Raw genomic sequence first — 13782 nt, 5'->3', positions numbered from 1 at the left:
TCCCCACCAGTGGGCCGCGCCCGCGCCCCACACTTTAAGAAACGCTGAGCTAACTTAGCTAACTTAGCAATAGGGGTACCTCCGTTTGGTCAGGATTTTTCCTCTTTTTGGCTGGTGTCGACCAACAATGAAAAATCGTTGTCTGGCTGCCTTTCAGTGTCCATTTCATCTTTTCATCCGTTAGCATGCACCGTCAGCTTTCTCCAACCATTCATACCAGCGACTGCGCAAAATAGTGTGCGGTGGGCGGGGGGTACATTACAGATTATTTAAAATATGATACTATATTTCTTGCTGGCAAATTAAATTAATAAATAAAACGAACAAAAGTATTCATTCTGAATATTTCATATTTATTTTAATCTGAATGATGTGATGATATTGGGGGGGTTATATTAGCTGGATCTGATTTTTGAGGGGGTCATGACCCCCGTAACCCCCGTGCAAATTACGCGCATGGTTCTCTGACCCAGTTCGTGTGCTGGCTTTCATGAATACAATAGGCTATATTTTCTGCCACCTGGCAACCTGCGGTGTTGAAATACTATTGGATTAATTGGCAGTGGGCAAGATCACACTGACCAAAACAAAAACAGACATTCTGACTCAGAATTCATTGTTTTTCGGAAAAACAAGTATTTGAATTTAGCATGTTTCCTAAATCTCTGCAAATACATTTTCATGCTTTAGTACAGTAAAAAAAAAATGACAGTAAACAGTGTCATTAAAGACATTTATAACATTTCAAAAGATTTCTGTTTCAAACAAATACTGTTATAAGAATCCTGTAAATGTGTATCACAGTTTTAACAAAAATATTAAGCAGCACAACTGTTTTCAACATCTATAATAAGAAGAAATTCTTGAGCACCAAATCAGCATATTAAAAATATTTCTGATCATGTGATATCATGTGACACTGAAGACTGGAGTAATGATGCTGAAAATTCAGCTTTGCCATCAAAAGAATAAATATTTTATAATACAATATAGCCTTTTTTAGTATATCTGTGACCAAATAAATGCAGCCCTGGTGAACATAAGAGACTTTTTTCAGAAATGTTAATCTTACTGACCCCAATCTTTTGAACGGTAGTGTATTTAAAATTCAGGGCCTGGGAGTCTGCAGAAAAATCCAGAGAGAAATAAAGAAATATTTCTGATTTATTTCAGAACGAGATATTACAATATGTATCCTTTCAAGACTTGATTGTACTTGTAGGCAGTTTCTTAATACAGTATTCTAAAAAACCTAATACAAAGTAAATATGCAATATTTAATTTAATAAATACAATTTACTATATTTGGGAGAAATTTATTATGAATCATTACAAATACTTTGCTTTGAAAGTACTAAGTAGTCGTTTTATCATCGCAAGTAACAAGTAATCGTTTTATCATTGCATCGCAATCCTTTGAATCGTAATCGAATTGTGAGGTGCCAGGAGATTTCCACTACTAATAAGTATTATACAATGTTTAGTGAAATGAAAATATCAGACATTATTTAATATTGCAAACATGTTGTTTTTATAATACTTAAAAAAAAAATTAAGTATAAATGTGTCTTTATACTTTAACATTTTTAGCTGCTTATATTTTTATACATTTTAAGAAGGCTTAAAATCATCATTTTTGTGTCCCTGATATCAAAAACATTTATAAACTCAAAAATAATGTCTGTCACTTTAATCTTACACTTTCCGATCCTGTATACACTTTTACTACAGTACCTCTTATAACCTTCCCTTACACCATTACCTGAATAATCACAGCTTTAAAGTAGGTAAAAACAAGGACCCTCCCTGTTGAAGTGGAATTCCCTGCATGTGCAATTGTCTGAGATCCAGGTTCATACATCTCCTGGCAGTCAGTGTAGCGCTGCAGTGAGAGCCGAACCCCACCCCTTCCCTCTGCCACTGTAATATCAGCCGGGGCCCCGGCCTTGTGACGCCTGCTTCCTTGTTTTCTTCGTCTTTAAAAAGAAAAGAATATCTGGGAGTAACCTGTCCCGGCACAACAACAAACTGGAAAAAAGCCAGCTGCACTTAACAATTGGTTTCATTATGGATTTTTATGCATGCTTAAAAATGAGCTTAGCCCAGATTTTGACAAAACTATTAAAATCTAAACATAGATATGTAGAGTATTAGAAATTATGTTCCAGTCATGTTCTCCTAAATATGTCCATTCAGTAGTAACACTCGTGTTCAGACAGCTGTGATTAGCTTGCAAATCAATGGTGGATTTGTGCTTGCCATGAACGCAGCCTCTCATCCATAATGCATCTGTGCTTAAAGCGGCACGTCCAGGAAAGCTTTCTCATTTACGTTGTGGTTTAATGAAATGATCAGTCTTCTTTTGACAGGGTTGAATGAGAAATTAGATCAGAACGTCCATTCCTTTCTCACTCTGTCTCCATATATGTATCTATCAATACATTTATATGCAGTATTAATATCATCTATTTATTTCTATTTACTCAGTGTTGTAACTAAAAGCTGCACTATGGACTCTTTAAACTGGGTCTCTTCATTTATCTCTCATGGCTTTCTTTTCTGTCACACTCAGATTGATGGTCGATCCAGAGCCTACTACGTTGCCAAAGACCTGGTGGACTCAGAAAGAGAGTAAGTGTTTGTCTCTGTCTGGATTTGAACACATTTCAGATACAGACCAATTGTGTCTCATGTGATGTCCTTCAGGGATCTTCTTTATCCAGACCCTGTCCACATCTTTATCACTGTCTATTCTTGTTCACTCAACAGCTCCTCTGATACTCAAACTGACAGCCTATTACTGGACTGTCTGCCTTAAGTTATTGCATTTCAGCAGCGCCTCAATGAGTCATTAAGCGTGTAGATTTATTAAATGCGATCCGATATAAGCAAGCCTGCTTTTTCTCCTAAGCCCTTCAAATGTATGTGTTATGTATCTCAACTGACTTCATAAATTGGCTGTTTAAATGTTGGTTTTACTTGGATGATCAGGGATATATCTGCTTGACAGAATTGGACAGGTGTTTTGTTCTGTCTTTAAGAGTAAAAAAATAATGTCACCTCTTTTCAATTATCTACAGACATGTGAAGGCTCTGAAGATTCTTCAAGAGGTAAGAAAATCTTTTTCTTTTTTTTTATATATATATATATTCAACCGCAAATTTTTTTAACAGTAGTGTAAATGAAACATTCAGCTACAAGTTTGTGCTAACCTAAAAAAAAAAAATATGGCTGGTAAATCCTTCCACCGTGAGAAATCACTTACAGGGCTTTATAACAGAGGTTTATGTTTATCAATGTATACACATAAAATTATCTTGTAGTATCCAAGACCTCTGTGGTCACTAAATACATACGCCATGTCTCTCAATTCTGGCAATGTATACACATCATAGAGATGTTAAAAACAATCCTAAGCCAGTATATTGCTACCAGTCAGTATGCAGACTGTCTGATTTGCTCTTGATCATATTGGCTTGTGCTTCAACCAGTAAAATAGTTTCAAGGATGCAACCTTATTAGTTGATTTTTAAGGTAAGCGCCAGTATTACCATTGCTCATACTTAGGGGGCTACAGACATGAAATGCAAAGGTCCCATAGAAAGGCTCCTAAATTAGATCTGTGCTGGTGATGTCACTACCTGTTTCTTGGCAGCCGATTGCAAATGCACCAACATGCACATATCACATACATTGAAAGAAACACACACACTCAGGGTGGGGGGGTTAGCAAACCTTTATCAGTGTTGTTTCAGTAACTGAGACTTCCTGCCCTTGACAACCTTGTCTTGAAAAAGTGAGCCTGTGAGTGACGCAATACCTACGCACCAGGCCTTTGTTTTGGGTATCTTCTCGTGAGCCTCGCCACTTATAAACGTAAAAACACATCAGTTCTGGTAATAAGCCCCAAATAACTTTTCAAGGTGAGTGAATTTACTGAACTTCCCTCGCTTTTTGAGAGTTTCTCATTTTAAGACATATTATTAAGTATCAAAGTGGTTATAAAGGGATAGTTCACCTAAATATTTCAATTCTGTCTTCACTGTCAACATTACCCTCATTTCGTTCCATAAATCATACAGATTTAATTCATACAGACTGTAAATCATACAGTTTTTATTTCTGCTGAACCCAGACAAAAAAGATATTTTGATGAATGTTTTAACTGTTTTTGTTCATACAATGAATGTCAATGGAGTCCAAAACAACATTGGAACCTATTGACTTGTGTTGTGTGGATTAAAAAAAGACAGAATTTTTGTTTTTCTTGTATACGTTATTCATTAAGACATTAGCTGTTGCTGCTTCCTATATCTCAGTGTAAAAGACTTCAGTGACGTCTAGTTTTACTGTTTGCCTATATGCATGGGCTCTTTACACTGTACTTAATTTTGCTCTGTGATGTACTGTTTCCAATTCATGTTATCATTTGTTTTCATTAGCTCTCCCTTTCTGACAGCCAAAGTGTCTTTCTAACCTGGTTCTCTAGGGCTTGCAGATTTGTGCATGGCTTGCAGAGTCAGTGAGAGTGATGGAATTAGCCAGAAAAAAACCTATTGTTTTAAACATTGTCCTCTAGACTGTTACCTCATAACCAGATTTAGCGCTTATGTTTTCATGATTAATACAATATGTATCCTAATTATCAAGTCGAGGCGGGGCTGAAGGAGCAATTTAACACAATCCAGCGGGAACTAAAGTTCTTCACACGCCGCACCTCATGTAAATTACTATACTTCATATTCACCATTTTAATTGCCTCATTTGAATAAAATAAGCCATAGTCAATAGAATCGCTGTCCTATTAACGACTAAAGAATGCTAATCATATACATGCCTGTGTGTCTTGTATGCATATGGTGTATTGTATTACAGTAGAACTGTAATTATAGTTCCCCTATTCGTACATAATGCCGTAGATTTGCATTGAGCAGCATAAGCGGGATGGATTTTGAATGGAGCCGGATGAATAGGCCCATCAGAGCAAGTGCTGCAGTATTATTTCATGCCTAGCTTTCACTTGGGAGAACGTTTAGTTTGATATTGATGTGCTATAAATATTTATACTGCATTTAACAATTAGTGGGTACGTGGAAAAGATAAAGATGTCATTAATCACTCTCCCTGTTCTGTTCTGAATGTTAATGAGTTTGAGGATCTGAGTCACCTTGATTTTCTGTCCACTATATGACATCATTAAATCAGTGTTTGGCTGCTGTCAACGGCGACTTTGAGGGTGTTACCTTCCCCACTGTTGCGTTGCATGGGGATTTGTGCAGTTTAGGTTCAGCATACATCTCTTAAAGTTGCGGGAAAGTACTTTTTGGTCCTATAGATGAAGAGGCTGAGGAAACAAAGCAAAATAGCACAAATAAAGCAAATGCATTCCATCTGTAAAAGAAAGCTGACATACAGTGCTATGCATAAGTTTAGACACCCATGCTAAAGTTGACTACAAAGAGGAATAAAAAAATCATCTTTTGGAAATTGAACTTAATGCCTTAATTAAAAAAATTAGGAAAAATCCAACCTTTAAGGACACCAATTTTCTTTGTGAATGAATAATGTATCGTAAATAAATAAATGTTCTTCCTTAAAATACAGGGTGCATAAGTCTGGACACCCCTATGTTAAATTCCCATAGAGGCAGGCAGATTTTTATTTTTAAAGGCCAGTTACTTCATGGATCCAGGATACTATGCATCCTGATAAAGTTCCCTTGGCCTTTGGAATTAAAATAGCCCCACATCATCACATAGCCTTCACCATACCTAGAGATTGGCATGGTTTTATTTCAGTTAGCCTAATAGCTGGTTTGATTTGCATTGAGAGATGATCTTATGGAAAGTACTCCATGCCAATCTTTTATTTATTTACGATACATTATTCATTCACAAAGAAAATAGGTGTCCTTAAAGGTTGGATTTTTCCTAATTTTTTTAATTAAGGCATTAAGTTCAATTTCCAAAAGATGATTTTTTATTCCTCTTTTTAGTCAACTTTAGCAGGGGTGTCTAAACTTATGCATGGCACTGTATGAGATCCAGGGCTCCTACGGGTCCTTGAAATCCTTGAAAATTTGTGAATCTGAAAAAAAAATTCAAGGCCCTGGAAAGTTTTGGAAAATAAACACACACAGACACAGGTCCTTGAATGTGCTTGAATTTATTTTGTGCAAGAAGTTTTCTAGAAAAAAATTCCATATTTTTCCCTCCGGTTGGGTGAAAGTGTTATTTCGTCAACACTTCTTGGCCTATGCGCACTAGCTTGCTTGATTTACGTTAGTTACGCGCATTTACGCGTTACGTTTTGTGTTTCCCACGTGAGGTACTTTGTGTTGTACGTTGCCATGACGTTCACGCTCGCTCAAAACTACTACGATGGAACCTAAACGTTTGTTGTTGAACACAACAAATGTGTCCCCATATTAAGTCCTTGAATTTGAGGGTATTGGACCTGAAAAGTCCTTGAAAGGTTCTTGAATTTGAGGTTAACCAAGGTGTGGGAACCCTGGAGATCTCTATAATATGTCATTTAAAGGGGGGGTGAAATGCTATTTCATGCATACTGAGTTTTTTACACTGGTAAAGAGTTGGATTCCCATGCTAAACATGGACAAAGTTTCAAAAACTAAGTTGTACGTTTGAAGGAGTATTTTTGTTCCAAAAATACTCCTTCCGGTTTGTCACAAGTTTCGGAAAGTTTTTTTCGAGTATGGCTCTGTCTTACGTAAGATAGGGCAGAATTTCCTTATATGGGTCCTAAGGGCACTTCTCCGGTAAGATCGCGGCCGCGCGCGCACTCGTAGACTAGAGCAAGAGAGTGAAAGCAGTTCGCCATCAAAGCGCCCTGCCCGGCTTTTGGGAAGTCAATGTCACCAAAGAAGTGTGTTTTTGGTTGCCAGGGCAAGACAACCCTGCACAGATTCCCGTGGATGGAGTTTGTTTTCCTGAGCATAAACGGAGTTGTGTTGTAAGACTGTTTGTTCCCTGCATTTCGACGATGATTGTTTTATAAACAAAGCCCATATCGACGGATTTGCAGATCGTCTAATGCTTAAGGATCGAGCAGTCACAATGATAAAGGTTCGCGGTCGTGCGTTGGAACCGGACGGTGAGTAAAACTGTTTGTTGAACAAATGTCTCTGTGTGTTGTCACTAGCTCGGCGCGTTAGCACAGCTAAGCTCCGCCCACACGGCCCGCCCCCAGCCGCTCGGTTTTTTCCGGAAAGACTCGGTACAGCCTATCTTTCTGTTAAAAATTTAATAAAACAAAAGACTTTTTGGAGATATGAAGGATGCAATATTACTCTATAGGTACTCAAGATTAACAGGAGATTGAGTGAAAATGAGCATTTCACCCCCCCTTTAAGGAATTTTATGACATTTTATGAATTTTCCTTAAGTCTCCTCCTTCTTAAATGTTTCTCCTGAGAAAAATAGCTGAGTTATCTGTCAGGAGGATTTATAAAACAATGAAGCCCACGAGACAGGAGTAGCAAACTTCACCCACATTACGTCATTACACAACACTTGTTGTAGTATTCAACAATGTACAATTCTTCTCATGAACTCAACAATAGCTTAATATATATATATATATATATATATATATATATATATATATATATATATATATATATATATATATACTTTATTAAATTTTCTTTATTTAGCATCCTTGCTGAAAAAAAGTATTAATTTATTTCTAATAAAAAATATTACTAACCATAAACTTTTGAACTGTAGTGTATAGATGTTGAAGGGTTCATTTGAGTTCATTTTAAAATAACTGTAAATTAATTTCAAAATACATTTACATTTGTGTTCATTAATATTCTACAGAAAATGCACAATTTATGATCTGTTATAATCCCTCTTTAAAAGCTATTAAGCGGAGATTTCAACATGAATTCAAACATTTCTCATTATATTCTTTCAAGACCAAATTATCTGTCCTATGTTGTCTAAATTCTTCTTAGAGCTACATACACCTACTTTGTCAGTGGTTGTCATGTTTTTATTTTTTTATTTCTCATTACAAATTTTAGGAGAAATATCTGAGACAAAGTTGAAAGAGCGACACCTAAGTACAAATATTTTCTTGGTTTGCTTAGCCTGTCATTTGTTTCCCCCTTTTTATGTACAGTATATTTTTTTTTTTTCTCTCTATCACTCACTTTGTTTTGTGTACTCTGAAAGGGAAAGCGTCCTCTATCAGAATGCTACAGGACAGAACATGTGGCCTATTGTTCCATTGTTTGATATTGAATAACACCAAAATACAAAGAATTTCCAAAACCTGTCCCTAATGGGAAGTTATGCTCTTAATTGTAGTGCAGGTTTCTAGGCATGCGAATAGCCAAGAGATTGAGAAACTGCAGCTTGCTTAATTTTTTCTGAAATGAAAAGCATGCAGAAGCATAAACAAGTACAATAAGACAAGTATCTCCCACCAGCCAATTCATTCCTGTGTCATTAAGCATCAGACACTAGCTGAACTGTGAGAAAGCAATAAAAGTGTAATGAGTCTTAAGAAGGCAACTGTAAAACAGAGCAATTTCATTACAATGAACATTTGGAAAGTTGTCAGGGAGTTTCAGCTATTGAGATGCTATCGGAGGAAACAAGTTTCATAGCACCTAGGAGTACTGTATAACAGCACTGAGTTATTTATGAGAGCATTGACAAATGCCGACACGGCTGCGATCGATACACATTGATTCATTTGTGAAGCTCAGAAAGGAATTTTAGTGTATCACCTCCCAGCATGACCGCTTACACGTCTGTGTGCGCATTCATGATGGATTTTGTTTTATGTCATCACTTTCCTCATAACGGACACACATTCCCTCATGGCTTTGCCTGTGAAGACATTTCAGAGCAGATTTTACCCCTTCCTGGCAATTCATAAGGTACATGACATGTGTATGTATAATGGAACAAGTAAATAAATCCTCTATGGATCCTGAGCCATCAGGCTAGTGGACCCGAACAGGCCAGCTTATGACCGCTCAATTCAACTGTCTGTTATGGCCAAAACAAATATATTCAGCAGAAACTAATAACATGTTCCCCTGACGGGTGGTATGTGGGCAAAGATTGTGTCAAAGCTGGAGGCTCGTGCGCAGGCCGCTTGGAGCTCAATCCAGTTTTGGAAGCTAATCCTGAGGGATGAATGTGGTCAGAGTTCAATTCAGAGGCAGGAGAGGACAAGTACAGATTATTTGATGTATTTGCACGGAAGCCTAAGGGAGATGGTATAGTTGTCACGAACATGCCAGGCTCTACCTCACTCACTCAGCCTTCACAGTCAACAGAGTACTAACCACGCACACCTGCCACTCATCAGCCCTCATGACCAGTACTAAAGCACACGTACACACACCATCAATTGTTGTCCTGGAAACTTACCTGGAAATACTACCTTAAGCTTTTGTGATCTTCTGCAATGCTATTGTGTCTGTGTGTGTGTGCGTGTGCCTGGCAACTCTTTAAGGGTGCTTTCACACTGGCAGTTTAGTACGGAACGGGGCACGGTTCGCATGAAAAATTGCTAATGTGAACGCTGTCATGCGGACCCGGGTGCGCACTGGGGTACCGAACCCAAGACTACCTGCACTCGGGTGTGCACTTGTTCAGGAAGTAACCTGCACATGCGTTTTAGCTGATTATGATGTATTTAGTTAAATAAAACACATGTAAGGGATGATAGTGTTGATGATTTACCTTGGATACGAGCGAAAGTGAGCCTGCCGTGTATTTGTGCATAGCACGTGGAATCAATGCTACAAATGAATGGAAATCCACTGTCTCCTCAAAAGAGTCCATTTGCAAGCAGCAGAAAGCCACCTAATGCGACACACATACACACACACACACAGTAAACCTGTGTTGTTAACTCAGCTGCACATAATAGCACCAAATTAATAAAAAACACAATATGTTGACCGTGCACCGGTGCACGTTCTATCATGCACCGTGCACGTTTGCGATGACGTAAAATGCACGCATACAGGGTTCGATAGAATCAAGTTGAGTGTGAAAACAGACCAGCGCTGCAGGGAGCGCTGGGAACAATCACGCTCGCACTCGGACCGCAGCAAGCGAGTCCAGTGTGAAAGCACCCTAAGAAAAAACAGGTATCATCAGTCTCCATTGTTGCTAATTAACCATCTCTTCAGTTCTTACCTGCATTGGATTCTGTTCCTGCTGATTCTTACAATAAACATCCCATTTGTTCTTCAATATCTGTCATCATTCTTTTGTCTGAGGCTAATCCAGACAGAAGTTCGCTGCATTTTGTTTCAACTTTTTCTTTTGCCACTGTTATCCATACAGACAGTGTTTTTTTCTGGGAAATTAGAATACAGAATCCTGTGGAATGCATTTAAACATGACCAATTATGTCACTAGTACACTTTTATTGGCCAAAACATTTAATAATTATTAAAACATTTTTTGAAATATTTGATATTTGATTCCTCACACCAATCCACTTTTTCTACAGGACTTCAGGGGAGCAGTGGAGTCAGCAGTAGGAGATGATGAGGAACCTCTGTCAGAAAATGTGAAGCTGGACGAGATCATGAGCACTCTTCCTCAGGCCTACCATCTACACAATGAGATCCTCAATGAGCTGGAGACCCGCATTAAACAGTGGTGAGAACACTCAAGCACTTTACACTGATGCACACTATACTAATTCACATCAACATACACGAAATGTACACATGCTTATGCACATATTTTATAGCATGGCAATCCATAAAAAGTCCATACTTATGTTATATATAACATGTGCATCATTTACAAGGTGCTAATGCATGCACTCCACATCTACTGTATGCATCTCCCACCTGAGACACATGCTAATAAAGATGAGCTCAGCGGCATTTCCCCAGAGGAGGCAGTGCCTCCTCAAAACGTGTTTAAATTGTCACTGCCTTTATGTATTATTTTGGAATAAATATAAAAATATTAAATAAAATTTTTATTTTAAAATAAGATTTATAATCCTCGCTTATCAGGCTTATGCTACTCTGAACAATGCCTGAACTTCGTATTTTGAGCACTTCTTGCGTTGTTTTTTGCCTCTTCACGATGACTCGCTTAATTTAGTCCTAATTTGTAAGTCGCTTTGGACAAAAGCGTCTGCTAAATGTAAATGTAAATGTAACTGGTCCTAAATTTACATTTGATTTGTTAAAAAAACTGTGAGGACTCATTTCAGAACACCACTGCATGCCACTAGACAAGCTGATGTGTTCTTGCTTGCTTACACACACAGATCTCTTATTTCTTTCATAGCAGTACATGTGATGTTGCAGTAGCACAATCCATTATAATGCCATCATGAATGTTCTTGGATGCCCTCTGAAAAGTTCTCGTTGTTTCCCATTCATCTTCAGGGAGGACAGCCCGTCAGTGGTTGATGTCATATTAACGCGCCGGGCTGAGTTTTCAGCCTTTGCGACCTACATCTCAGACTATGACCGCAGCATGTCACTGCTGGAGGAGAGCTGTAGACAGAGTAAAGCTTTTGAGGATGTGGTAAAACAGTTTGAGGTGAGTTCTGAGATGAAAATGTTGGAATTTTGTGAGTTTGTTTGGGAATTAATCACAATTTGATGATTCCTTTGTCACAGTTCATTTCAGTATATCTTTCAGTTGAAAAGACTGGGTGGGATGATGTTATACCAAATTTATTTGTTATAAAGTTATATATAAAAAAAAGAAAAGATTGTTCAAACTGTGGGTCGCAGATTGGGAAGAGGTGGGTTTTCAGCGTCTCAGAGCGGCTCGGTTCATTAAGCAGTTCGGTGCGCGTTATTAACAAGAAGAAACTCGTTTACTCCAATCACTGCTCTGCATTCTGCATGAGATCGCATTACACCGAAGAATTCAAATGAAAGGCTGATTCAGGTCTGGGCTGCGTTTCCCAAAAGCATCATGAGCTAAATTGATCGTAGAGACCATGGGCCCTATCTTGCACCCAGCGCAATTGACTTTGTACACCGACGCATGTATCATTCCTATTTTGCACCCGCGCAAAGCGCGTTTTTCCCTCCACAGAAGCACGTCGGTAAACTAGGGAATGAACTTGCGCTCCCTGGGCGGTTCAGCGCCAAAAAGGAAGCGTGTTCCGGCGCAAACGTTCCTTCATGCTATTTTGCAGGTTTAGAAAACAACTGCGCCACTAACCAGGAAAAAATAGTTTAAAGTCAGTGGCGCGTTGCGCATGTTATTCATATGCTATTTTAAGGGCGCATGCTTGGCCATAATCAATGTAGCGTGTGCACAACGCGCATACACTTTGATTCTCTCATCTACACAGAAGCAGCAGTTTTCATTTTTGCAAATCATACATTATTACAATAGATAGATAGATAGATAGATAGATAGATAGATAGACAATTTATTATAAAAGCATACATCTAGCTTACACATTTACCCAAATTATCATACGCCTTTTTAACCGAAGTTAATTTGGGTGGGTTTCTCCATCCCCAACGTCCCTGACGAGAGCGTTGCTCTCCTTGGCTGTGAACCGCTCCTCACGTGCGCCTGGCAAATCCGCCGTTATAATAGGAATCCGCTTTAGAACAAGCGCGCCTGCTCTTAAAGGGAATGTGAGATGACGCTCTGATTGGTTTATTTCACGTTACGCCCAAACCACACCTATGAATAATGAAGCTACTTCAGACCAACCCATTTTAGATTTGCGCCTGGCGCAAGAGTCATTTATCCCGCCGGGAAAATAGCAACAGCGCCAAGACCCGCCCACAAAGTTACTTGCGCTTTGCGCTTTGACACTTGCGTTTCAGATCGTTAAAATAGGGCCCCATGGGTGGCGAATGGCGATGGTTCTACGATCTACTTAGGCATTTGGGAAACGCATTAATCTCTGTCGTCTGTTCAACGCAGCTCTGTTGTCTTTCAGCGATATGGTCGTCATAAGAGCGCGTGAATTTTGCTACCTACCAACACAAGGAAAATATTGATGTAAAAGTATTTCACATGTACACACACGAGCACGAAAGCGTTTTCTGCGCTGAACAACGCAATGAGTTTAACAACACTCGCAGCATAAATATTAGTATTGAAATTCTAGGTCCTAGGCCTTCTGTCAAATAAAATTATTAGTCTATTAGTTTTTTATAATCTTATTTTTTGTCGTATCAAACCTTTGGTTAAGATTCATCTTTTTCATTTCTTTAAATTTGTTCCGCCATGTCTGTATAAACTACTCAGTATTCTACACATCTGCTATTTTAATTATCAAAAATTTTGATAGTGTACCATAAGTTTGTATTGCAATTAAACTTATATGTCATTCATACTTTGACAAGGAAAAAAACTGCTCTAAAGAGAACTAACGCCTCCCACCCCACCCCACATTCATGCTTTAAAATTATTTTGGTGGGTCTTGAGATAGATTGTTCTTGTCTTGGTGGGTCCTGGAATGGAAAAGTTTGGGAACCCCTGCTTTAAGGCTTGTCAGTAAAAGGCCACTGTTATGATCGACTAATGTCGTTGCATAGGAAACAGTATCAACAAGTGTTTTGAAAACATTATCCATATAAAACCGTCATTTAAAGACAAAGCATGGTTTGTGATGCAGCTGCTGTAAGATCAGTTCGCTGCTTCATCTTTCTACAAAATGTTCTTTGCAAACTATCCATTACACTGTTCCTCATTTACAAAACAAAATGCTGCGAAACAAATAGTGGTGCAACGGATCATCAGTAGCCCCGTTTACATGCACACTTTTTTGCTATT

At 38.4% G+C, this 13782-nt stretch overlaps 1 protein-coding gene across 4 annotated transcripts in view; it reads left to right on the top strand.

Moving 5' to 3' along the window:
• The window catches only part of fgd5a (FYVE, RhoGEF and PH domain containing 5a), a 61763-nt gene that overhangs the window by 21142 nt on the left and 26839 nt on the right, over positions 1–13782 (top strand). For all 4 annotated transcript variants that reach the window (XM_079856634.1, XM_079856635.1, XM_079856637.1 and 1 more), the window contains 4 exons: positions 2573–2631; positions 3081–3111; positions 10511–10662; positions 11412–11568. In XM_079856634.1, coding sequence (XP_079712760.1) covers positions 2573–2631; positions 3081–3111; positions 10511–10662; positions 11412–11568 — 399 coding nt within the window. The remainder of the gene's footprint in view (positions 1–2572; positions 2632–3080; positions 3112–10510; positions 10663–11411; positions 11569–13782) is intronic.

The sequence above is a fragment of the Squalius cephalus genome, assembly GCF_949319135.1.
Source record: "Squalius cephalus genome assembly, chromosome: 22".
Lineage (NCBI taxonomy): Eukaryota > Metazoa > Chordata > Actinopteri > Cypriniformes > Leuciscidae > Squalius > Squalius cephalus.
This window is presented reverse-complemented; position numbering and strand designations above follow the sequence as displayed.